The following is a 27,389-nucleotide window of genomic DNA, read 5'->3' as shown; positions in this document are numbered from 1 at the left end:
TTAAAGTTTGTTTTAAGTCGTAAGAAATTGGACATAATATAAATTTATTTTATACTGTTTAAAATAAATATATTCTATATAGAAATAAAAATTCTTATAAAATTATTAGAATAATTTAATGATTTTGAACAAGGTCAGATATGTCATTTTCAACAATAGTTAATTTTGAAAATTAACTATTATTGTTAAATTAACTAATATAAATAATATAATATAATAATATTTTTCCAACTTTATGCTCTTTAGCATTTTATTTTGTATTAAAAAGCAATTTCTTTAATAAATGAAACATTTTTCCTTTAAATTTTAATTTCATATTTCAACCTTTCTTATATTTATTATTATTAGTATTTAAACATTAATATCATTTTTAAATATTTTCTTACAGTATTTGAAAAAACGATTTATTATTATTCAAAAGTATTTGTGACATAAATAAATAAACATGTGACATGTGTTATAGATGAATAAAATCATTAAAAACATCTATCAAATCATAGCATAAGATTTTTTTAAAGTAATAAGAATTCACTTATTAACTTAGGTCAAATACAATAGAGTGTAGTGCTCATTAACTTTATAAAGTCGGAGATATAATATAGCTAAAAATACTAAGTAAAATGTTTATGTAATTATTTCAACTTTATTGATTTTATTAAGTTTTAATTAATAAATGAAACCATTATAAATAAAAGTGTTCTGTACTTTAGAAAAACAGTTTTATGTTCTACAGACATTTCTCCTATTTTTTTCAATCAGATTTATTTGCATAATTTCCTTAGCATGTATGGTTTTCTGCCTTTTTTTTAAATCAAGATGAAAAATTCCAGTAAAATCCTAATACTTTCAGGCTTTCCAGCCCATTCTCAGGGATACTTTTTCTATTTGGTAAAGCCATAAATTCAACAAATCAACAAATATTATTTTAATAAAGATCAATAAATAGTATTTAGTGATAGTTAAGGAAAAATAAATTACAAACTTATAACTATATCTAGCAATATCATTTATAATGATATTGTTAAATAAAATTCATAAACTTATAAGTAAAATTTCAAATTATTTTTAGTAATTTGATTTGTAAAATTATTTGTGAATAATTACAAATTTGACAAATTCATATACAATACTATTCTATTCTAGACTAGACTAAGAACAGAAGATTAGAGACAAAATTATATTATGGAAATATTTCAATTTTGCATTAGAATTATTTTAACCATATTTCACTAGAATAAGCTTTACAATTTTTCTTTTAAAATCAGTCATAAACATAAAGGAGTTAAATATATTTATTTCTTAATATTTTCTACTCTTTATTGACAATTTCAAAAATTCAATGACAGCTAACATCTAGAAAAGAAATTTAAAACTTAATATAATTAATAAAAATTTCTTTAATTTTTATTAACAGATTTTTTCCATTAAATTTCCATTCCATTCTTAATTTTTTCCAACAGATTAATCAATTTTTATCTCATAAAACCAAATAAAAGTTCTTTGTCAGAAAGGCCTAGTTTTCTATTCATCCAAATATTCATTAATCTTTCGTAAGGCCCATATTCAAGGATCTAGACTCTTATTTTACAGTCTACTATTAATCAAGATTTCTTCATTGTTCTCTAGACTTATTAATAAATCTTTTCTAGGTTTCTGTTTAAATTAAAAAAAAGAAAGTTCTGTTTTAAATATTAGTTTATAGTAAACATTTAATACAGATTCAAAATTTAAAATATATAAATATTTAAGAAATAGGGTAGATGTACCAGTTTTGGCCAGTGTAGTACCAGTTCTGGCCAGAAAACAAATTTAACTTAAAAATATAATCACCACATATTCAAAAGTTAAATTTGTTTTCTGGCCATAACTGGTACACCGGCCAAAACTGGTACATCTACCCTAAATATATTAAATGCTTTTTATAATACTTTTTACGTTTTGAATCAATGTTTAAAAGTAAAACAAGAATCAGATATATTCTTTTTAGTCTGGAATAAGCTTGCCAACTCCTGAAAATTGATTCTGAGAGTTTTCCATTCCAGGAGTAAAAAATTTTGGGAGATTTGACATTCTTACTCTCAGCAATATCAAAATGCTGTTGCCTATTCTTTAAATTCTTCAGTCTGTTTTAATATATTCCCAAAAGTTGATTGTCTTGTTGAGTAAATGTGGAAGAACAGGCCTCAATTCAGAAGTCAAAAAATTTAAAGATTTTTGCCAAATTTCAGGAGTCTCCCAGAAAACCAAAATTGGTAACCCTAGTCTGAAAGCAATTAATTAATATATAAATACAACTATAATGTTAGGTGCATGTTAGATTCTCAACCTATGTATCTTTTGTTATTTGCATATATATATATATATATTTTATTATTCTGATAATATATTATGTTTTTGCTTATTTCTCTTTTCAACACTATATAACTTTAAAATTTCATATAATTCTTCCTTTCTAAGCTTGATCTAAACATTTGTTTGCATGTAATTAATTTGTTAGACTAAAGGCTGACAAGAGGAAGCAATAGATACAAATTAATTGATCTCAAAACAATACAGATAACATATAAAAATAATAATAATTTATCATAACTTTAAAATTCATCAATTTTCATAATTTTTAGAAGTTTTAAATATCAGAAAATCATTTCTTCTGTATTTAATAGAAAAATAACATAGAATAGGGCCAAATCTATCTGTTGTTGAGGATGCTGATTAAACTAATTTTAATGTGTTGGAATAGCTTAAGACAACTTAAATACAATGAAAATATTTGCATAATAAATAATCTCTGGCTTTGCAAGGCAACATATATTATTTTTTTAATAATTTTTAGGCCAGTTGAGACAAGTTTTGTTAAAATGAAGATGTATATTTATGGATTTAGTAAACATTTGATTATTTATTTCATCATATGAGCTACTACATAATCAACAACACAAAAATTGGGTATACTCAATAAACAAGTCATTAGCCCGAAGATGCCCATTTAACATGGTCAAAAACATTTCTTTCTCATAATTTTGTGCTGAAAATTGGTTTCATTTGCTTCATTTAAACTACTACGGTGAATTCTTGCCAATCCAAAGAATGCTATATGGAATTGTTTGTGGCAGCAGTGTTACGTATGAAAAACAATACGTCAGAAAGGACTACAGACAAATATATATATATAATTTTTGTACTATGTTTGTTACATTTATATTTATATTATTAATACACATTAATTTTGTAAATTTGTCATGATTTTAAAAAATAATTTGCAATTTCTTTTTGTTTCTAACATGAACATTTAGAATAAGAACATATACACAATTCATTAAGGTTAAGTATAGTTCAAATTAGTGAGAACAATACTCTATTTTCATATTCTAAAAATGGATTTTCATACAAACATTTAGAATAGTTACAAAATTACATTTAAAACGACAGGTACAGTACTTGTAATTATTATGATGTTAGTTTAAATAAACAAATAAATATTCATTAATCTCCTTTCATAAAATATCATTATTAGATTTATATTGTATTTATTATACCGTATTTATATTTTAACGGTAGTGTAGCGATCATGTCTAAAACGAGAAAATGATACCTGTGATTAAAACCTTTCAACGTTAACACGTGGTCAACTTTAATCCTACCTTTACAACCCGATTTTAACAATTTAGAATCGTTATTGATACTAATAGTAAATCAAAACCAATAAGATTATATTACCTGATGCCTTTCCCTGTGCAATCGTTGCCTAGATTTTGAAATTTTCGTCAAAGAAGACATTTTCTTGCTTGACTTAGTCTTCTACATTCGGTGCAGCCATCTTCGTTACGTCACTTCCCGTAAGACCTTGTTACTAATTTCCGCCGTTCCGTGCCGCCATCTATCGTTAAAGAAAAACAAGCGAAGGAGGATGTAAATGCTAATTTCGAAAATGTTTGTGATTTTTTTCATCTACCTCAATGTAATTAAAAGATTACTTAATCGTGATTAGTGACGTTGGCGTAAAAGGCGAATGCGATTGGTGGTAATGCTTTATGATCCATCAGCAAGTCAAGCGCAACATAAGTTAACACACCTGCGCGCAAAAATGATTAAAATTCAGCAAATTACAGATGTATTCAAAAGCACCAATTAAATAACTATAAAAATTGATATCGTGATGAATTTTTTAAAGTTTTTTTTTTTTTTAATTTTTCCACTGGTGTAATAATTATACAGCGGATCAAATCATAATGCTATTTAAAATTCATTTGATGGAATCTTAATAAGCCACTTCCTTTTGAAAATTGACGAAGAAGAACAAGAAATCTTTCTTTCTTGCTCTTTTTTTTTAAATTATATGTATGTATATATAAACACATACATATATACATACATACATATTGATATGTCTCTTGATCGAAATATTGAATGGACACAAATAATAATAAAAAAATTATCAAAATTTGTTTTGTTTACATGGAAAAAAAGAAAAGAAAATTGTTAAATCTTATTAAATTTTAATCTTGTTATTTTGTCAATGTTTGAAGAATAATTAAGATTCATTTTCAAATGTCATTTAAAAGTTTTCAGTAGAAACCTTTAAAAAAAACTCTTTTTTTAAATAAGCTTTACGAGTTTTTTTGTCAAATTTAACTGATTAATGAATAAATAAACAGTTTTAAATGATTTTTTTTGTATATTTTTAAATTAGTTGAAATTAGCGTAAATTATCCAATTAAGCAAACGTAAAATCTGTATTTAAGATTTATGACTTTTGATTGATAAATAGCTCAAAGAATAGTTTTATATTTAAAATATACTGTATATATTACAATCATAATAAAACTAATAGGTATGTAGTGCTTAAACTATTTAACGTAAATAGCACCATAACAATTTCTATGTTTTATGCATAACTTTTATGTAGGGGGGAAAATGCATTATTTTTATGGAGTAGAAGCTATAAATTTTGACATTTCTCGTGTCTGTAAATAAAAATATATTCAAATTGAACTACTTTAACCGTACAAATACGTGGAGAGAGGGGAAAAAGTTCAACTTATTTCAACAACATTATAAAAATTTCCCGAATGCGGTTTAAAACATGATTGGTAGTATAAAAATCATACTTAAAATCGCTGTTTTTGAGAATGATATGCCTAAGATTGGCATTTATTTTTGTATAGACTATGATATTTTCCTCTTTACACACGAGATGGCAGCATACATTCTAAAAATTAAGAAGTAGCACCTTTATATGAGATATACCAGATTAGATAAGTATACACTACGATATTTTATATATTAGTTTTAATGGTTAAAAACGCATACGTCTGCCAAGAAAAACGATCGGTAATGGTGATAGATTAATAGCGTTGGAATTAAGTTGTTATATCTATCTAAATAGTCCTAGTTTTTCTCAATTGAAAATCCTGGCTTATCGCACATCTGTGTCTACAACCATAACTTCCTGGAAACTACCGCCAAACAATGTTTCATTCTACTAACTTAGAATATCTAAACTGCCACGCCCAAGCAAGGAAATTCATCAGTCATCGTAAATCAAAATTTAGTCTGCAAAGAATTATTGCATGCACCGATTCAGATATTATTAACTTTCTCTTAACTAGAATATTTAATATTATCCAACTGGTACGATAATGTTCTATATTGACTCATTGATATAGATCTATGGGTTCTCTTAAATACATGTATTTTAAGAACGAAATCGATAATTTGGTATTAACTGGTAGACCTTTCGTGACACCTCCATTGTCATTCTTGAATTAAGTATCTAGGCAGATAATCATAAATCTTGCATATTGTATGCCTAGGTTTAGATTCTTTTGTTATGCAGCCTGTATCAAGCTTGTTTTAAAAGAATTTAATTTATGAATACCGTGTGTAATACACAGGCATATATTTCTACTTGAGAGTTTATAAAGGCCTACGTATTATCACAAGATAGTTGGATGGAATTCACACCTTTCTGCTTCCATGACACAGAAAGGTAATGTCTACAATGCAAACAGTCGCTATAAAATTTAAACGTTTCCAATTATTCTTTTATTACTAAGCTTATATAATATTGTTTAATAAGCTAGTCTTTCACGTCAAAAATCTGTTAAATGAAGTTTCTATTTTTAAATACTTTCGTAACCGGAACTTAGAAATGTTATTACTATTCTGAAATGTTATATTTTTAATCAATTTAGATTATCATTCTCTAGTACTACGATTAGACTAGTAAAGCTGATTTTCTAAGTTATTTAAATCAGTATAAACTAAATTAAATACATATCTCATACGTAGTTTAGACATAACTAAACACCTAAATCTGACTCCAGGAATAAATTAAACACGTTTTTCTTGCATAGCCTATTCAAAGATTGCCAAATCTGTCTCTAAGTTGATATATAAGTTTAATGTTTAGTAAAAGAGTAAAATATATCTTTAAAAAACTTGAAAATAAACTAATAATATGAGAAATATACACTTAGGCCTATATTATTTTATTAAACAAAAGTTAAATCTGCATTTATTAAACTTTTCTTTGGATTAAAATAAATTATCTAAAGAAAAGCTAAATATTCTTATATATAAAAAAAATGTCTAATTACATCTTTAATTAACATAATTCGATAATTGAAATAATCTACTTATGAGAAGCTTTGGAATTTATCAATATTCTCTCATAGATTATACGTAGCGAGTCTTAAACCTGTGTGGATAAGTATTTTAATCTACTCCACGTAAGTTTTCGTAGATTAAATGGCTTTTCAAACTTGTTTTGTCCGTATTTATATTTCGAATAATTATAATTGTATTCAGAATTTCTAAATCTGCATATTGACAATTTATCAGTGGTAATTTAATAGGTCTATTTGGCAGAAGTTGAAATTAATAAGTATTGAGATAATTTATTACAGGCATTCTTGTAAAGTGATAAACAAATATATAAATAATAAGATAAATGCAATAACATAAAATGGTTTACGTAATTTAAACTTCTTCTTTACTATGAATTTGTAGGCATAAGTCTATAACCTATGAAATTGTTCCTGAACTAATTTTAATATGGTAATGTAAGAATTCCTTCATCTCGCTTATAAATTCTATTAAGGCAGCCTAAAGAATGCAATTTTAGCATCATATTATAGATGCTAAAATTGCATATCACGCATATTACAGACGAAATAACATAAAATAAAAGGAAGGAGAGAAGAAACTAGAAATAATTATCGAATTACGTTTACCTTTAAAGGTTTAAAATATTACAAAATTTAAATATAAAAATAATTGATTTATGTCAATTAAGCTCATTTTAATGGTAATAAAGATTAAATTCCTGAATTAAACATTTTGTTTACATTATATTTTATCATAATTATTAAATTATGAATAATTTCTAGAGTAAATTTTCAGTGTAAATCCATTAGAGAGATCTCGTTTCCAAAAATAGAAATAATCATTTTACTAGTCTATTCTATTGTATTAATATTGAATTTTATTATAAATTTTACAGATAAATACTTATATTTTAAGAATAACGATCATTTAAATTTTAAAAAAGACGTATTATTCTAAAATATTTTTCTTACTCATTATAGATACAGAAGAGTAAACGTCATTTTAGTAACCGATATTGAAAAACTGATGCGTTAATGATAGTAAACAAGCCGCTAATGCAAAAATAAGCCGATAAATGAAGTTTATTCATTATAAATTTGCATAGAATAGAAAATTCTTGATTTGTATTCAAAGAGGAATTTTATTAAAGCAATAGTTGAGATTAATATCTTGGCCTTTGCCTTAACAAAATTATGAAAAGGGGAAAAAAGATAGATAGAGAGAGAGACTATCTTATATTCCAACTATTGATATTCTGAATACAAAGTTTATTTTGCATGAATTTTTCATCAGACAAAATAGGATATTGATACTGAATAACTTTCAATGATGCGATCTTGGTAAGAGAAGAAAAAATAATAAGAAAACTTAATTTTTAAGTAAAAATGGATGAAAACGAAGGCTATATACACACATACATATCTTTATATATATAAAGAAGCATTCTAGTTTAATGGATGAACTTAATTTTTAAAAAAAATATTCGTGGGAATATTCTAATGCATTAGAAGTAGCTCATAAATAATTTAATATGTGAGCCGGAATCCAAAATATAAACAACTTTTGAACTGAGAAAATAAAATAATGAGTGAAGTCTAAAACCTATTGCTCTTTTATAACTTCTTAAAACTTCATTTTCTGTTTTTCTTTTAATTAGAAACGTTCAATTAATTCGCTAAATTATTGTAAAATTTAAATTGTCCTTAAAAGTATTATCGAATTTCTGGAATTTAAGTAAGTTTGACAGTGGCATAAGTGAAGTTTAGCTTATTTTTTGTGAAAACTAGTGAAATTTTTATAATATTTTGACATTTTAAACAGTTGTAAATTATAAAAATTCATTATTTTCGATAATATTAAAGGTTAATATTAAAATCTAAACGAAAATTCGTTTCAAAATGAGAAAATTTAAAAAGTCAATATAATAAATTAATTATTTTTTATACTTCATTTATGAATTCCTATAATTGTTTATTTTGAAGAAAAAATTTTGATAAATATTCTGGAAGAGTTTAAAAACATTAGTTTTGTTATATATTTTTTTCTTTTTAAAACAGTGATTTATGCGAAATGACATTACGTAGACCTAAATTCACTTGGCTAGACGATATATGTAAGGCGGCCAGACAATTTAAGCAAAATAAAAATTTTGGAATAAAAAAAAAACTACGTGATAATTCTTATTCGTTTCTACGTAAATAGAGAATTTCCAAGCAACCTGTGTTATTTTAATTTTGAGGAATTTGAGGATGGAAGAATATTTTGTAAGTAAGGAACAGTTTGGATATCGATTGCACATTCAACTTGTATGACGTAGTTTCTTTAAGAGTATTTTATTGATTGTCTTCCATTTACATTCGCTGAAAAGAAGAAATGCTCAAGAATTTGAAAGACGAATCGAAGAAACGGATTCGAATTTCATGCCATGACAATAAATGAGGTGTTGAAGTTGTCATAATAAATTGCTTTTGTAACCAAATATGGAGTCAGAAATTCTCGAGGATTTTTGAACTTTGCAATCTCCCATCCACAGAGAATTATCTGAAGTAGAAAGTCTATAAGATAATTCTTCTACGGATTAATATAGAATTTTAATCAACTTTTATAGGAATTATTTAAAATCCCTTTAATAGTTATATATATAATGGTAGAGAGTAGAAAATGGCGATGGTATTTGTATAGCGCTTAAGAATCTCCCACCAGTTGCAAATTATCTAGATATATGGCTTATGTCTATTGTCTAAAGCATTTTGTGTGAGTTTACTATATAATTAACTAGTTGTTATAGGATTTATGTCGCCGTACAAGATTAATAAATATTTGCAAAGTCGAAAGACAGAGAAAAAGAATTATGCTTTGCTACAGTGCGTTGTATATCTCAAGATCCTGGAGGGATCGTTAATGGTTTCATCGTTAAGAGAGAGAAAGAGAAAAACAAGTGGGAAATGAAGAAGAGATGCTAAAAATGTAAATTTGATCAAATAAGGTGTATCAAAAATAATCAGCTAATAGAAATCCGATAGAAGTATCATTCTTGACATTAACTTTGGAAGAGATAAAAGTCGTAATGAAGTGGAGTGCTGGCTCTTGATGTGATATACCAAGTAAACAGAACTAGGATGTGTGATGACAGTTAAGTTAGGAAGTGTAATTCACGCACAGCTGAATTTGCCATCGCCATGGGAGCATAGATCAATGACGGTTCTAACGGAGACACCTACTTCAGCAAACACTACTGCCAAGTGCAGTCTCAGCCGAAGATAAATATCACTGACACAGGCGTGATCAATGCAGTAAATCTATCGTCGGACGCGGAAACTGAGGTGACATTGGGTGGTCAGGTGGGCGGGTTGTGGAAATGGGACCGGAATTTATGATATAACCAAATTATCATAAATTGAAGAAGTGCAGTTGGACATATTCTTCCGCTTAACTGATGTTCCCTTGTCTTCGTGGCCTTATGTATGGGTTAAGTTCGCTCTCTGTAGTATATTAAACATAAGAATGTCTCGACGTTAACTTGGCTTTTTTATACGTTTTAAAATATGCTAAAAGCGGAAAGCATCGATGTAGCGGGTATCGTATGGGATTTTATGAATAAATTAAGTTTAAAAGAAGAGAATTATCAAATGAAAGAAATTTTGAACCAATCTACTTTCGAAGTAATTGGATCAGTAAATAGGAAGGAAATTGTGATTAATGGATTTAAAAAATTATAAAATTTTAATCACTCTTACAAAGAAAACGAACGAGAAGGAGCCATTTTTTAAAAGGAATTAACCGCCATTAATCGTTTAATCGTTTAAACACTAATGCGATTTATAAATTAATTAACCCGAGGTTACAATGGTGATAATTTTAATCAAAAATCAAAACAGCAACATTAATTTCAGTGTATAAGAGCAAGCAACGATTTTGACAGTTATGTACTATCGAAGACATTTTATTAAAAGTTTTTATTGGTCGATAACGATGTTTGCACGAACTTTGATTTTGTGTTGACAAAGGCGCCTTCAGCAATACAAAGTTAGTTTCTGACAATCGCAGCATCTAATAATAGACTGGAAATGGATGTGTGAGGTGCTCACAAAGACACAACACTTGGGCCTTCGGTGGCATATCGTTAAAGTGAATACGAATTGTCGTGCTGTCACTGAGAGATGTCCCTAGTTAATTAGTGAGTCTTGTTACTGACACGACATTTATCAATGGCGATGGACATCCCTTTGAACATTGACTATGTCTCTATAGAACTAATAAAATAAAGGAGAATGGATACTTTTGTCGTAATGTGCCACAGCATTATCATTTATTTGGTTTTAGTGAGAACCATTGACAACTGATTTAGTCGCTCCATATCTGTTTAGAACTTAATTTATTTATCAAAGTTCAGCTGTCGAGAATTTTTAATTGTATTCTGAATCAAACAACGTAACGGGAATTGTCGGAGGAGTTAAATTTAGCAGCCCGATCTACTGCAGTTTCGGTCGTTGTCGTTTAGTGCATTCATTTTTTGCAGGAAGGATCTCTTTTCTAATCGTGTCTTAATAACTGTGATGGGTGAAAGTTTGCCTTTATCGGGACAAATGATCCAAAAAACATTTGTAAAACTGGTACGGTCCAGTTGGCAAGAGAAGAGAAACCAATTTGGTTAAGCGCCAACGCGTTAAGAGAGAGAATGACGCATTACTTCCGTCCAGGCCATCAGTTTTATTCAACCCCATGTTGACATTAGAAAGACTAACTATTGTCATCTGTTCTTTTCGTCATTTTAATCGCAGCCACCACTTCGTCCAAATTAAAGGTCGGAAAAGTTCCGCTGCTTGATTTCCTGTTTCAGTCATGCTTGGTCACCGGAAGTTAGAATCCTTCTTTCAGATTGTCTACCCGGGCAAAAAGTGTGTTTTTGTTAATTTAACTTATATATCTGCAGCCGATGAAAATGAAAGTGGCAATCTTTTGTTCAACTCTATTCTTTTTTTTTTTCTTTCTTGGCAAATTCCAGGTTTCTAATCGTTGTCGCCAGCAAAATCGTCCCTTCAAAAACTCATATCCTAGAGTCGACTTGTGGAAATGAATAATGTATTACTGGCTGAGTTATTACAAATGCACTGTTCAGTTGGGAGAGTGGGTCGGTGATGATCGTTTTGTTTCTCAAACGCCAAAGTTCCAGAAGAAACAGAGGAAAAAATGGCGGAACGACTGGAAAAGAGAATAAAGTTATGGCCCCTAATTCGACAGCCGCCAATGGGGGGAGTGACGTGGTTTTCTATCCATCAGATCTAATGGTGACGATGTAGACGGAAAATCGCACATCTTTTCGTCTATTGAAAAGACTTGAAGGCATTCCAAAGACGAATCAATATGTTTCTCATTTTAATGTCAAACTTTAAATGTGGAGACCAAAGAAAAGTCTTCTTGATAAAAACACTAAGCTGACTAAGATTCCTTTTCTTTCCTTCTTATTTACCATTTGTTGTCTGATAAAACCTTTTTAAGGATTCTTCTTAAAGAATACTTACATTTTTTTAAAAAGCCTTTTTAACTGTAGGCTATTTACAAGAAATATCTTAATTAGCCTACATATTTACACATAGCTAGGAGTATGGAAATCCTAATAATATATTTAATATTTTATTCAACTCATTTCCGTAATCCTTAAAAAATAGTTAATATTAAAGAAAAATTTCAATTAAATCTCAATCAAAACATTAAATACCGTAATCAGTTTAATTATAACTTCTAAAATATTTTAATAAAATAATAATACATTTATAGCATTATTTTTCTTAAATTAATTGAAAATTACTTATTCTTATCATTTCTTTTACGTAAAAGCTAAAGAACATTTTTAACTTATAGAAGTTAAAAATATTTTATTAAAGATTTAAGAAAATTTACAAATATTTGATTAATTTTATACATTTTTACTTAAATTACTAAATTAAATAAAATATTATTCATATTTTATTTTAATTTCTTGTCTATTATTGTATTTTTAACAAAATGAATTCGTTATTTTTGTTGACAAGTGTAACAGGAAGGAAAATTCTCTACTAAATTTCGATACAAACATAATGAAGATTTTATTGTTAAATTCAAAAATTATTAAAACTTTCTACATTATTCACAATAAAAAAAAATAAACAATAATTGTGAAATCATTTTTTATTTATTAGAATATAATTTTGTTTATTTATTTATGGTAAAATATTAATATTGTTATATTATATATATATATACATTGAAGATAAGATAATTAAATTGTTGGCATTATATTTACTTGTTAACTTATTTATAAAACCGAAATATTTGCATCTTAAAAACTGTTGATTTTTTTATAGTTAAGAAATGAATAATTTTAACATAAAAGCGCATTGATTACTCTGAATTTTCATCATCCTACACGATAATGTAGGCATTACATGATAATGTTAAAATGAATCATTGAAACGAAGGAAACTCTAAGGAAAAAGACTAAAAAACAAACTGGTTTCCTGTCGTTTCTTTGGAATTTTTATCTACAAGAAAATTTTGCACTGGACCATTGAGGTAGAATAATTTATTTGTTACCGTCTTTCTGTTTTTGAAACATGTAAAATATTAATATAAAATAAGTAAAAAATTATAAAGTTTAAGATTCAAATCGATTTAAATGTTTTCAAAATTAAAAAACCTCCGTACTATTGTTTTATTTCTCTAGAATCTTCGTTAGTTACGATATAAAGAAATTAAATAATGAATCAAAATAGATTTTCTACAGATGATAAAGCTCCAAAGAGATTCCAAAAACTATCTCAAATAATATTATATTTTCTAGTTATTATGCAAACATCAATAAAAATGAAATCATGAAAAAAATGTAAAGTTTTTTATTATTATTAATTTTATAAATTAATATAAATGCAGAGTTAAAAGTTAAAAAAGAGAAAAAAGAAGAATAAGTAGAGAATCAGATCATTATAAAACAGTTTCCAATTTAATGAATCATTAATTTTTAAAGTTATGAACAAATTGAAACAGCACTTTATGCTTTGGTATGCAAATGAAGGATATTTCCCAGTGAATTGTCACTTTTATAACATTTAAAATCTAAACTTTTCGAGAGTTTAGCAACATTCATTTTTAATTAAAAATAGACAAAATCATTTGGTGTTAATTATAATAAAATTCAATTATAAAATATAATTTATCTTACAACTCATTTCAATTTCTATAATATATTCCATATAAAGTTTTTAAAATATTGTCGAATGCATTATGGTCTTATCAAACATTCATCTGAACGGTAAACATAGTAATGATGCATTAACTATAATAAATAATCCAACTAAATATAATTATTCAAGCTTGACTGGTGCATAATTTTAAATAACAAATTAACAACGCGCAACATATGAGTAAAGCGATGATGATTCTGTAATTATTTATATTGAAATTTTAAAAGGAAAACGCATTTAAATGAAATGATACTCGTCTATGTTATATACTTTATTGAAATAAATTAATACGTGATGATTTTGCACGGAAAATAGTGTTTAAAACTTTTATAATTAATCCTTTCTCGTTAAATTTTTAAGCTTTATAGGCTCGAGAGTGAGTAAAGTCAGGCTACACTTAGCTAATAACTAATAGTGAAACGGTGTTTATATTTTGAAAAAGAAAGCTGTTAGGTCGTTACAATATCTTAGATAATGTTTTGGTTCTTCTTCACATATCCATAGAAACGTGTATAAAGTGCACTTTCTAAGATTCTTGACAGGAAATTGCGCTTCGGGCTATTCTAACCGCAATCCACAGGAGGGAGTCCCATGCCATTTCCAATGATGTTTGAAGCCGTTTAGCTCCATCATGTCGTCTCTCTAACCATCAACATCAGAAGACATTGCGATAAATGATTCGATTAAGGAACTAATGCGAAATCATTACGGGAAAATTATACTCGATTCGAAGAGTAGGGGTTTTGGCTTTGACTGGTTGCAGATCAGAAAAGGAGGATTATGGCAAAAGGCTACTTTCCACAGGTTAATCGGACGATAAATATGACGTAGATTAGAATAGAGAAAAAAGAAGAAAAATGTGAAAAGGTCGAAGAATAGATTATCGTTTAGTCGCTGTATTTTTGCAATAATTCCATTGTTTAATTAGTCAGTTGTCCGAAATGGAATAATTGATAGTGCATGTTTTGTTTTAGAAAATAATATAAACTATATAATAGAAAAGAGGCCTAAAGGCGGTTGAGATAGAAAAATATTCATAAAATCGCTATTTTTCCACGCGTTGTTTAACAGCGAGCAAATTAAATCCTTCGTTCGCAGTTAACCGCACTTATTAGATGAAAAGAACGAGTGTTTTTGTTTAATATAACAAAAGATAAAAGATTAATTATTTATCTTATTCATTTATTAAATTAGTTTATTTTGACAATTTAATACACGCAGTTTTTTCGAGACTTTTTTAAAACGTGCCGATTTTTCTCATCGTTGGGTAGCTACGAGTAACGACTAAAAGAATTTAATCTGCTGCAAATGCAATTGTTTATAAAATATTCAATTCGATAATTAGAGTAAATTACAAAGTAAAGAAATGTTTTTCGATCGGCCCATTTTCAATGAGTCTGTAAGAAGTACAATGCAAACATTAGTCAATAGAATAATTATCACACATCGAGCCGCCCGTTTCAAAAAGAAAGGACAATAGAGAAAGAGCGAGCTAAAATGCCCGAAGTCAAAGAAAACACAAAGAGGGGGGGAAGATCGTTAGGTGAAGAAAAAATTTCAGTCATTTGGCGACAATTAGGCTTAGGAGTCGCAACAAAAATCCCCCATTCATCTCCGGGACGTCGGCGACAGATTAACGTCCTTCTTTAGTACGACAGTCGGGGGAATAACTTTCCTCATTAGTACACCAGCAGCTTAAATCCACAGTTGTCCGTCTTAATCACCCTGGCGGTTGCGAGTCTCGGATGCTGGCTGAAATAGTGAACTGACACTCGAGAGAATTAATTCTGCTGTCGTTAGATGGAGCTGGCTGGCAAAGTAATTAGGTAGTTGTTACAGACTAACGGAAAACGTTTTTCCAGGCTCTGAACCAAGCAGTCCCAGTGTCACCTGTTTGCTGCTGCTGTCCCGACGTCTGAGGACGGAAATTTCATTAACGAGTGATTGTTGCACCAGAAGCGAATCCACTTTTTAAAGCTGTGCGTAATTAAACGTGTGGCATAATTAACTTTATCTCTAACACTCTCTTCTCTTCACTTTCTCTCTCCGAACGCGCATAAATATTTATACGGCGCAATAAAACGAAATTTTCCTTTAAATGAATCATCCTTTGCATTATTTCGCCTCATGGGCGATGACGTCGACCAAACTAAGTTGAGAGAGTTTTCATTTTCCGTTTCGTTCCGTGAAAAATTGAGTGTGCACCACTCATTTATTGTAACTTGTGTCGCAATGAAAATTGCCTTCTCCACCAATTAGTGTTTGTTCTGCGAATTTATTCTTTTATTATTTAACTATAATTCCCTGACGATTTCGGGTATTATCCCTTTCTTCCATCTGGGATTGGAAAAGCCGAAAATGGTTCTTCCTATTGAGCGATAATGAAAATATGAAGCCGTGTTCCTTAATGAGTTCGAATGATATTTTTTATCCCGTAGGCTATGTAATTTGCTGGCTTCTTCTCCCCGGAGACGTTAGCGACTTTTGTTCCTTTCTGAACTGCACTACTTGTTCCTAGACTGGCAGAAACTTCAATTCAAATGAAGATTACTGCGAACTCGGCGAACAATGGAGCCATTGCGGGAGATCGAACAATCTCCTTGGTATTTCCAACTGAATTCCCGCCACTTCTATAGCAATACGAACAATAAATTGAGTAAGAAAGCCGGTCTCCTAGCCGGTGCCGTTTTTCACTAGCGGAGAGGTCACGGAAATTAATTTTGAAACCGTCCGAGGGCGTTGCAGGAAGATATTTGAAATGCGAATTTTCGCGTGTGTTAAAGGAAGGAGGAGGAGGATTGCAAGGATCACGGAACGCTCTCCAGGACAGGAGAAGAATTTCATTTCGATCCAGATGCGCGTGACAAGATGAGAAACCGATCCCGTGGTTGGCTGTAATGAAGGATTCAATCGTAGCCGGGCTTATTACGTTTCTATGAGATTCTCCAAAGTTGTAGTAGAACAGACGGCAGGTGCGTTGGGCAGGCCGCATCTGCCACAACGCCACTTATTAAGTGTGAGTGTCACTCGAGAGAAGCGTCGAGAGGGCAGCACCGTCCATTACTGTCCGTCCAACACAAACTGAATTACCCAAGCAGTGACAATAGACGTTGAAGTGCCACAGAACGGATTGACTCAGTCTGCTCGTTCTGATACAATGAGCTGGCGAAATGTCACTAACCTGGCCTGTACAGAAGCGAATTACTTTGCAGACGGAGATGTTTACCTTTCTACACAATATTCTTAACACTCTTATTAAAGATTGTTTTTGATATTCTCGCGCCGAACACATTTATTACGATGGCACACAGACGAGAGAGCGCAATAGACACGCGCGCACAATACACAAAAAGCCATTTCTTATTGTAAAAATCCAGCTTTTGTCGGCAGGATTATAATTTCTGAACTTTTGAAAACTTGGCAGACTTTACGATTTCCTACATTATATCTACTTGAGAGTCGAAGACCTCCGACTCTCAGACTTTACTCCAAAAGTGAAAAGTTTGAGGAAAACCGGAAGTACCGGGACATCCGTTTCCTGACACCGACCCACGTGACTTCCTTCGAGTGTGGATTTCCATTTCCGGTCGTTGCGAGACAGTAAAGTTTTCCTTCCTTAACCCCGCACAAAACCGTAGAGGAGGGAGCGAGCACAAAAAAGCCTTTTTCTAAGAGTTTATCGCCTTTCGATATCGCAACAGACGAGCGAGCGTTCATTAGCCAGTTTATTGCGGTTCTGGCGAGAGATTATCGTTGGAGAAGACATCGGCCACAAAGCCGTCGATATGACCGTCCGTAATGGGACAACATAAAGGAACGAGTGTCAAAAGGCAGAGCCAGTGATGACGCTATGATAAAAGCCTCCCCCGGAAAAAGCAGAGAAAAGGGGAACGCGTGCTGGTCCCAGGACGGTACGGAAGTCATATTTCATCATTCGATGGTGAAGACTTTGCAGAAATTATTCTCCCCCCTGATTACTTCCGGATCTCGGGGTTAGGCCGACTGAAGTGAATCCGACCCTTCATCCATATGCAATGCGAAAACATTATGGGTCCATGCTATCTCCTACTAAAACGAGAAAGAGAATAAAAACACCACCTATGACGAAATGCAATTGTTGACGATGATGAAGCAAATACATTCGCTGTCCGGGAAAGGATGGAAGTTTTGGCAAAGTTCAGATTAGGTATTTCCGGAGTCACGCGACGTTGGACCTCTTTTCTCTTTGCACAGATTGTCGCGTGATGGCCACCAAGAAAAAAAATTATATATGGCCCTACTCTTTCTGATTGAAAAGTGGATGTGATTGAAATTATTTTGAATGAAGTGATTTTATAAAATTCCCTTTTCTACATTCTGCTCTTCTTTATCTTTAAGCTATCCTAATCGCATCTGGATAAAATTTTATAATAAATCAACGACACGCTTCAAATTTAACTCGACTATTTAGTGATTTGTGAAATATTTTAACAGCTTTTACGTTTTGTACATATGAATTACACGTTAACTTTGCGTAAACACTCAAAGCATAGTTCATTAAGAAACGAGTTTTTATAGGAAGATTGATTAAACATTGCTACTATTTAATGCATAATTTATATTTTTATAAACTAAAAATGTAAAATATATTCAGTTTATACAAGGTTTAAATAAATATTTATAAATATTTAACTTTTTCATAACGTAAATAAATTATTAATATTTAAATTTGTAATTTTTCGTAGTACTTTAAGCTATATTTCGATTATCAAATACAATTTAGTTATTATAATATTTGTTTGTTAAATATTTGAAGATTTTAATTGTTTTTCTGCTGGTAAAACAATTTATCAAGGCTCCGTATTCGGTTCACGTAACCACATTCGATTCTCTTGGTAATCTTAGATAATCAATGAAAACCATTGTTCTCTCTCTCCCTTTTTTTAATATGTAATGGCCCATAGCCATATTAATTTTTAAAATATATTTTTGTTGTTATTTATCGAAATCAACAGTTTTGTTATTTAAATTCGCTATACAAATGCTGATAAATGAAACGTAAAAAGTGTCAAATATCGCTTTAGGATCTATATTAAATATGGATCTATAAACCTTTTGAATTTTTGAATAATATATTTTGTCGAGATAGGAATAAGCAAATAGACTTTTTTTGTCTCGAACTTTATCTAAGTCATTAGCTTAAAATGTACTTGAATGCATTCGTTCGGCGGGTGACGTTTTTAATGACTAATAATTCATTTTTAATCACTATAACTTTGTATAAGCTATAAAAGCTTTCAATGGAGAATTTCGGGTGTTTTATATCTTTTTGTGTTTGTTTAAAGACCGATTTATGGGACCGTATCAACGCGGTATCCTTCTCTTTTTTATAGAAGTTCGAATTTTTTAAAAAAATGACTGCAAACTTGAAAAATTATTCGTGGAATCTAGCTTTAACGTTATATTTTTTATTTAATTTCATAAAGCGTATATATGTGTATATTTTTTTTCGTCTAGCAACAAACCGTCGAACCATATCCATTTTTCATCGATTAATCGGTTTCATGTCGACAAGCAAAATTCGCATCTCGTAGTCCATCAAAAAGGGCTCATCGGACCCTTCAGCCACAATCCCCAGACAGGGAGGCCTGTCAAAGTCGGTTGGGATAGTCCCTGCCATTGGACACTCCCTGGGTTAGGGGCGATGGAGGCAGGGCGTTACACATCAGCCTTCGTCTGCGGAGTGGGGAACATGTCCCAAGCAACCGCCCATGAACCGGTGTGATTGATAGCAGGATAAATAATATAATAATGACTGCGGGTTCCCCCAGCCCGTCCTCAATATTAAATTCAGATGAGGGGAGTGGGGGAGGAGATAGAATTTCAAATCGTCGAGACCGGATACTTGACAGATGATTACGGCCCACCGCCTGGAATCGACCGGAAACGGGGGGCAAGAAGTTCCGGTGGCCAAACCCACCCCGGAACCCTTATTGGTCTACCGTGATGGATGGCAGCAAGGCGATAGAGTAATGTGATTTCTTCTTTTCCTTTCCTCTTTTTTTTCCGTTCCTTTTCTGCCAACCGTTTGCATTTTTCTCTCCCTCTTGTTTTAGTACTAATTTTTTCCCTCTCTCGCAGTATTCTGTATTAATTTTACCTCTTAGATATTTATTACGGCTCTTTTATATACAAATATCGAAAAATATTCTCGGGACAGTCAGAAATACTTACTTTTCCGATGCAATTTTCACCTCTTCCATTTTAAAAGATTCCTTGTAAGATACAAGATAGGTAAAAAATAAAAAGAGGAAAAAGGAAACAGAACCCGCTTTATAACTTTATTACATAAAAATATTCTTATTATATGAGTCTGATTTTTAGCAACAAATTCTGTCAGAATTATTCATGATTTTATTCTGAATATAATTTAAAATAACTTCGTCTTACTTTTTTATTTAAAAAAGAAACGGCAAAGTGTTTGATTTTAAATTACTTGTAAAACTTTGGAAAGTTTCTCCGGTAAAGAAATAACAATTATAAATCATTCTTTTGTCGATCAAAATTTGAACTTTCTAACTCTTTCAAATAATTTAAAATTTAAATAAATTTTTCTACATTTATATAAAAATCCGAATTCCTTCGATAAGGTAATCAAGAATAGAATTCATTAAAACCGAATCAAATCACATTTTCGCCTTTTATCCCGTATGATTCCGTGAATCAAATTTGATTATTTTATCATTATAATCCCAGATTTGGATGTAAATTTAATTTTTTTTTTTTTTTTTAATAATTAGAATCGGTAGCGACTCATCCATATTGCCTACTAGAAGCATATACCATGTTATAAGCTTAATAAAAAGGATTATTATGCAAATTTGATTTATTAGAACGATAAAGAGAGAAAAGTACAATAAAGAGTTTATAAAATTAAAAATATTCGTGAAAGTTAACGAGATTAAAATGCTTAGTTCCTCTTTTAAAAACTGAAGTATGGAGATTATGTCAGAATATTAGGAGGAGACTGTGACAAAACTGTCTTTCAAATCATGCATCGAAGCAGTGGAGTAAGGACAAAAAGAAACTTAAGCCTTTTTACAGACTTTCCACTCTTTTGCTCCTTATTTGATTCGCTTACACCCCTAGTGGCCCTGCTCCGAGATGAGAAGGAACTCTTCTATTAAATTTAATCCGAAATTCTAAGTCTCCCCGTGGTGAATGTAGGAGGGACTGGGCGTACTCTTTTCCGGTTATTTCCAAAATTCCGACCCGGAAGTTGGAATAATCCGACCAAAATCGGATTTAGTCTCTCCCCCGCCGTTTCTTCCCCTCTTCTATTGAATCTAGAGAACAAGCTCGTTAGATGGGTGCCTTTTAGTCCAACTATAACCCGAAAGAACACCAACGTCCGGTTAAGCTTAAAGCCTCAGGCTAGAAATACCTTGCTTATGCTCTTTATATTCAAAAAAAATTTCCCCTCTCCTTTTTTTTATATTTTTTGCTGATTGGAAGAAAATTCTGCAGCCATATGATGAATATAAGAAAATAAAACAGAAATTCCGCTAAAGTCTACAGAAAAAAATTTATTAAACTTCTTGCCGTAAGAAGAAATAAAAAATACTTGCTAAAAAGTGAATAGTTTAAAATTATGAAGTTTTTATTTATTAAAGTAGTATATAAAAGTTGAGTAATTATTTAGATTTTTCAGTTTGAAGCTAGGTGAAATTTTTTATGTCCATCGAACAAACAGTCTTCTTTAAAGAATGCTGACTTCACTCCACCAAAAACAGGAAACTTTAAAAGCTTTTTTACTTTCCTTACTCGAATTTCGCATTTAGTTTGTCCACGCTTTTTACATTATATACTATTAAAAACAGCAACGGAAATTTTAGTTAGTAAACAATATTTTAAAAGTGTTTTTTTCCTGCCCAGTTATTAAACTTGTGTTAAATTCAACTTCAGAAATATCTTTTCTGATATTTAGAGAAATAAAAAGAATTTGAAAAAAGGGAGAGATTATCCAAGAAAAGTGTAGACAAAATTACAAAATCAAATTTTCTAACCAATGTAATTAAGTGAATATAAATAAAATTCAAATTAATAGCGAAACTATTATCAAAATACCCTCATTTCTTTCGTCCTAATTATAATTTAATTACACTGATTTCTTTTGGGAAAGAAAAGAAATCGAATTAAACAGTTAGTCGAAAGTTGAAAGGGAAGAGGGAAAAAAATGAATTATTCAAGGAAATATTTGTTTAAAATAGTGCCAGATCTATTCCCTTCATAATTGACGAAGGATCTTTCAAAACATTCTTCTCGATCCCTTACTTTTCATAGGATTTTAGATTATCACGCTCAATTTAAATGATATTTTATGGATAAAATCCATTAACTGTATGTTCCAGTTTCGACAATAGAATCAATGTCGCAAATAGAACCTCGTCTCTTTTTTAGCAGGAAAAAAATGCCATTTCTTATACTAGACAAGGTTAGAAGAGAAAAATATGATTATTTATCTAAAAAAGGAAGCGCTTGTGGGAATGGGGTATATGACGTACAGATTTACTGTTTAAGGAAGAGTTCATTCCAAACAAGGTCTTTCTCAGTCTGAGTCGATGTTTTTACATTTGACTGGTTCCAAGAACCGACACCCAACCACAGCAGTGGAATTACAAGCGATTTGTAAGCCTCTCCTAATACATAATACATAGCGTTTGCTTGTTGAATAGTTGGCTCTCTTCAGACAAATGGGATCCCCGAAATTCCTTTCCTCGTTACTCTGACAAGATTCGGTTCATTTTATTTCACCTTTGACCCGTCTGAATCCCCTAGTAGGGCAGAGGTGCCTTTTGTACTGATTAAGTGCCACATGTGATAATTGAAATTACTATCAAGAATCGTCCCCTGTTGTTTAGGTTAATAAACTTACTGTTGACATTCTTCTTTTTTTCCCCTATAATTTCCGACAAAAATTTTAACAGGAGAACGAAAGAGAGAGAGAGAGACTTTGCTTACTCGGATATTCATGAAAGACTTTCATGAATAATTGAGTAAGGTTGATGACGCTTTAAGAATAGACACCTGATTATAAAGACGTCTAATTGTATATTAAGCACTTAAAATTTTACTTAAACGATAATTATAACATCCTTGTTACTAGAATATTTACAAAATATTATTTTATAAGTACTTTCTCTCCTTCTCGGTAAAGACAAAGAAAATGCATTTATATCGCTAAAATGTCTTTTAATTTGTATGATTTTTGTGTAAACTAAGCGCTTTTTTATGTATTAATTATTTAAAATAGTTATTTAAAAATAAAATAAACTATATAAGAAGTCTTGAGAATTCTACTCAATAACTGGATAGGTTTAAAAGAAGAAGAGGACAGAAAAAGTTTCATAAATATCTGGAAAATGTAAAAGTGCATTATTAATTTCAGTCATGGAGCACAATATTAATTATTTGCTTTGGTTTGAAGAAGACAGTTCCTTTGCAGGAAAAATTGTTTACAATGAGTGTTATTCAAGTCAAGCGACTACAACAGTTGACAATGAATTGTAATGACATATCCGGGGACGAGAAAATTAATGTCAGTCTCGAATAGATAAATGTTTGTAAATGAATGACAAAGCCTAGAGAAAAGATGCTGTAGACAAAACAGGAAAAAATCGGAAAAATAATAATAATAGAAAAAAATAAAGCAAATCTCTTCTGACAGAATAAATATTGAAATATAAGAGTTTAATTTATTTTAAAAAATAAAATAAATTAGGAGGCGTAAAGGATCGATTAGAGATTTTATTTTTAAGGTTAATTTGATAATTAACAGCGCCTGTAAATACTACTTCACTGCAGTTGTTAACGACCAGAATAAAGGCAACTTTCAGGTGATGCGGGTTCTTAATTCCGCTAACAATAATTTAGTGCTGTGAATTAGATGGGAAACGATTTATGGACGATGCGGTTTGAAGAGGAAGGTAATTTATCCAACGTTTACAATTCTTGCTATTACAAAATATGCGTGAAGGTCTGTCACGCAAAGAGATAGAATTTCTACCGGACATTGGATATAAGGAGAGATACGATAATGAAGTGCGATAGGGGATGGTCTGCATCGTTACTCCCTTAGTTGTAATGAGAAGGGAAACGAAACAAAACGTGCGTGACGTCATAGGAAGAAGAGGAGGAGATGGGAAATCTCGGCTCCATCTATCTACTACTTTAGTGCAAGAGTTTTAATTAAAACGTGAAAATTCTAGGGTAGCAGGACATCGCTTACCATGGGAACGACAGGTGGTAGGGCGAGTGCACAGACCACTTACAGCACCCCCTGGTGATTTAATTTCAACAAATGGCGTGGAATTTCGGCGTCAAGAAGCACGCGAGAAAACAATTTACAGTGAAACATGTGCGTGCCGAGAAACTTTAGAAGGACCACTCGGGGAGGAAATTGTAGAAAAATTCGTCTCTCGGTCGGTAGTGAGGTAACGACCTGAGGGAATCTGGGAGTTGGCCATCCTCTCTTTCTCTCGCCCTCCATGTTTTGGTGTGAAGTAATGTTCAATCCTGTCTCGTTAGAGCTTCGACTTAATGTCTAGAGTTGTCAACTGCAACGTGCACTGGGAATACCCGGCTAACTACACAAATAAGTCCAGTTCCGATAAGAAGTATTATTATTTATTTTCTTTTCCCTTAATAATTATCGGCGGATTTTGTTAAAGGAAAAATGGCCAGATTAAAAGATAAATTGGCCAAAAGTTCTTTGGAGGAAAAATTTTTCTCCAGAAGGTGGGTCATTAACGATATCGACTCGGACAAAACAATTCAACGGCAGATTAGTATACGGTGACAAGGAGGAAAGTATGATGCCGTAATCCGAAACGTAACGATCATCATTTACAAAATTTGCAGCGGACGGAAATTTCCTTCCTTCTCCACACATTAACGTTTACAAGATGGAAGGTGTGTGTGTGTGTATCTGCTGTTTTTGCTTTTCTGCCAGGGGGGCAAGAGTCGTGTCGGACTAACGATGCGTGGGACGAAAACAAATTAAATTAAATAACGTGCAGCTAGCGACACCGTGCTTCTCTCCATCTAATTACTACAGGACTTAAGCTTCTCCGCAGTCCTTCTAGTGGCCAGGGGGGAACTAACGAGCTAGGCGTATTAAATCGGTTTGAAGCTGGACAGCTGCTGCTGCAAGCCGACTAATGAAGCGAGACGGTCGACTAGTCCGATCTTTCGGGCCTGGTAATTGTTTTGGGGACAGGTTATGGGGATTTTGCGTGTGCACGCTGACGGAGAGGCCCGCCACCGAAGATAAATGGCCCCAAAGTTTTGGCAATACAAAGTTTCTCTAATATTTACTGGATCCAGTTTTATATCTTTTCCACAACATCTAAGCGAACTGAAGATAGATAGCGAGAAAAACTGATGAAAATTACCTGTTTGACCAGAAAAATTTCGACTTCGATACTTTTTATTAATTTTTCTAACTTTGGAAGAGTAATAACTTGTAATTGGAAAGTATTTAAAGTATCGATACTCCTTTCGCAATTTAGATAAAAGGAAATAACTAAAATTACACGGAGCACGTAAAATAAATGAATAAATAATAATTCGTCATGATAAAATATTAAACGAGAAGAACTCTCCATATAATTCTGTATGCATTTTTATACATTTTCTGTTTTTAAGCTAAGAAGTGCCATTTTCTTGCTCAAAATCGCGTGACAGTTATTTATATTTGTTACGAGAGGGATTAATTGATATCTATTTGAAAAACAGCTTTGTGCGGGTTCGAACTAAGGGTTTTAGTGGAGAAAATAAGCTTATCCAAGTAAGTAAAGATGGTGAAGAGATATCCGATTGGTTAACTTAAGAACAACTACCCAATGAGGATGTTGGCCAAAACAACTGCAAAGTGACGCCCCTTGTGAGGAAATCAATCATTGAATCGGTTCGATTTTTTCAAGTTAGATTGTTCGTGTCTGTATACATCAGAGGGCATTCCATCAAGTTCAGCCGTCATTTATTTAAAGAACCAAACACGTTTATGGAAAAGAAAAGCGAAGAGAAATGATAAATTATTTGGATAATGTTCGAAATGCAATGCACAAATAGGAAATAATTAAATTAACTACACGTTAACTACGGTGGTAGTTTTGTAACTATAAACTGTTTATCTTGAAATTTACAAAAGATGAGCTAGAAAATTCGCTACTTTTCCACGCTTAAAAGCCGATTTTTAATTAAATAAATACGTAAATGTTCGGCTTCTCTGCGGAATAAGGGAAGTGTGCAAAGAAGACATCTTTCCAGACGCTAGCAATTTCGAAAGATAATATTTTATTCGCTGTATACAAGTTATAACTGTATTTAACAAGATGGTATTTACATTTACATTTGCTATAACAGGACTTTGAAGAATTATAGTTTCCGATGGGATTATTTATATCGCTAGAAACTCTCTAACAAGGTGAATTTCAAATAGGCCTATTAGATTCGCTTCCTGTAACATTTGAATAACGACATCATCAGATATAGTATATCTGGAGAAGAGGTCGATGCGATAATTTGTTTTTAAACTCGGCGGTAGTAAAATTGATAATGAAGGCAATAGAATTTAATTCCGATAAGAAAATCAGAAGAAGGATTAAACTCGACCTTAAGACGGGAAATACATCCTTCTCCTTGGAGGCCTGTTTTCTTTGATTAGAATCGAAGAAAGGGGTCAGAAAAGAAGACGTGCAAGGATTACGTGGAGCCTATTATAAACCCATTTTCGAGCAAACAGACGGAAAGCATCGGCGATTTTGTTGCGTAAATCTGATAATGGTTAGTTTGTGGATTCCCAACAGCTCAACGCCTTCACACAAATTAGTCATTCATTCATTACCATTTTCTAGAGAAGCTGCAATCAAGGAGCTACACTCATGTATTATGTATCACGGTTCGGCCGACGAAACAAACCATTTTAACCTCACGGGTAAATCACGTCTAGAAGTAAAATAGAAAAACACACAGACTGGCGCGCAAAATGATGTCGTGCTCCCGTTTTGTGACACAAATAATCAGATACAAATGTTGATTTTTTCATATTGAATTCCGATTGGAAAAATTTGAATATAAACAAATGGAAAATGTCCATTAATGGAATTCGAGTAGAAAGAGAAAGAGAGAGAATCTTCAAGGTTAAGGTTGATGTCAGTATATATATTCTATAAGAAATATATGCGGGGGAGATAACTGTTGAATATTATAATCTTGTATAAAGAGTTATTTTTTATGTAACGTCGGCAAATACTTATTCAAAAGAGGTCAACGATCAAATTGCACAAGTTGTTCGATAAATATGGAACATCTAATTTGAGCAATATCTTCCTGATGGAAGGTGCATTTCTAGGTCACAACGGTTCATTTGGTCGGAGCAGAAAAGCCCTTTTCTGTTACATATTGCCGCTTTTAGAAGAATATAGTGGTATAATATTAACAAATCCTTTCTGAATTTAAATCTAAAAGAAACACGATATGTGGAAGACGAGACACCATGGCAACAGTATCCAGGTATGG

At 31.3% G+C, this 27,389-nt stretch overlaps 1 protein-coding gene across 5 annotated transcripts in view; it reads right to left on the bottom strand.

The window, feature by feature from the left end:
- The window catches only part of LOC136979050 (probable U3 small nucleolar RNA-associated protein 11), a 164,335-nt gene that overhangs the window by 63,645 nt on the left and 73,301 nt on the right, over positions 1-27,389 (bottom strand). For 4 of the 5 annotated variants that reach the window (XM_067274947.1, XM_067274945.1, XM_067274944.1 and 1 more), the window contains one exon: positions 3,718-3,877. In XM_067274947.1, the coding sequence (XP_067131048.1) occupies positions 3,718-3,777 (60 nt within the window). In that variant the 5' untranslated portion in view covers positions 3,778-3,877. Of the gene's footprint in view, positions 1-3,717; positions 3,878-3,974; positions 4,088-27,389 lie in introns of those variants that run through there. The other variant, XM_067274948.1, reaches the window with a different exon arrangement.

The sequence above is a fragment of the Centruroides vittatus genome, unplaced genomic scaffold (genome assembly GCF_030686945.1).
Source record: "Centruroides vittatus isolate TY-2023 unplaced genomic scaffold, ASM3068694v2 contig_575, whole genome shotgun sequence".
NCBI classification, from domain to species: domain Eukaryota; kingdom Metazoa; phylum Arthropoda; class Arachnida; order Scorpiones; family Buthidae; genus Centruroides; species Centruroides vittatus.
The sequence above is the reverse complement of the archived record's forward strand: the minus strand, read 5'-3'. Positions and strand labels throughout refer to the sequence as shown.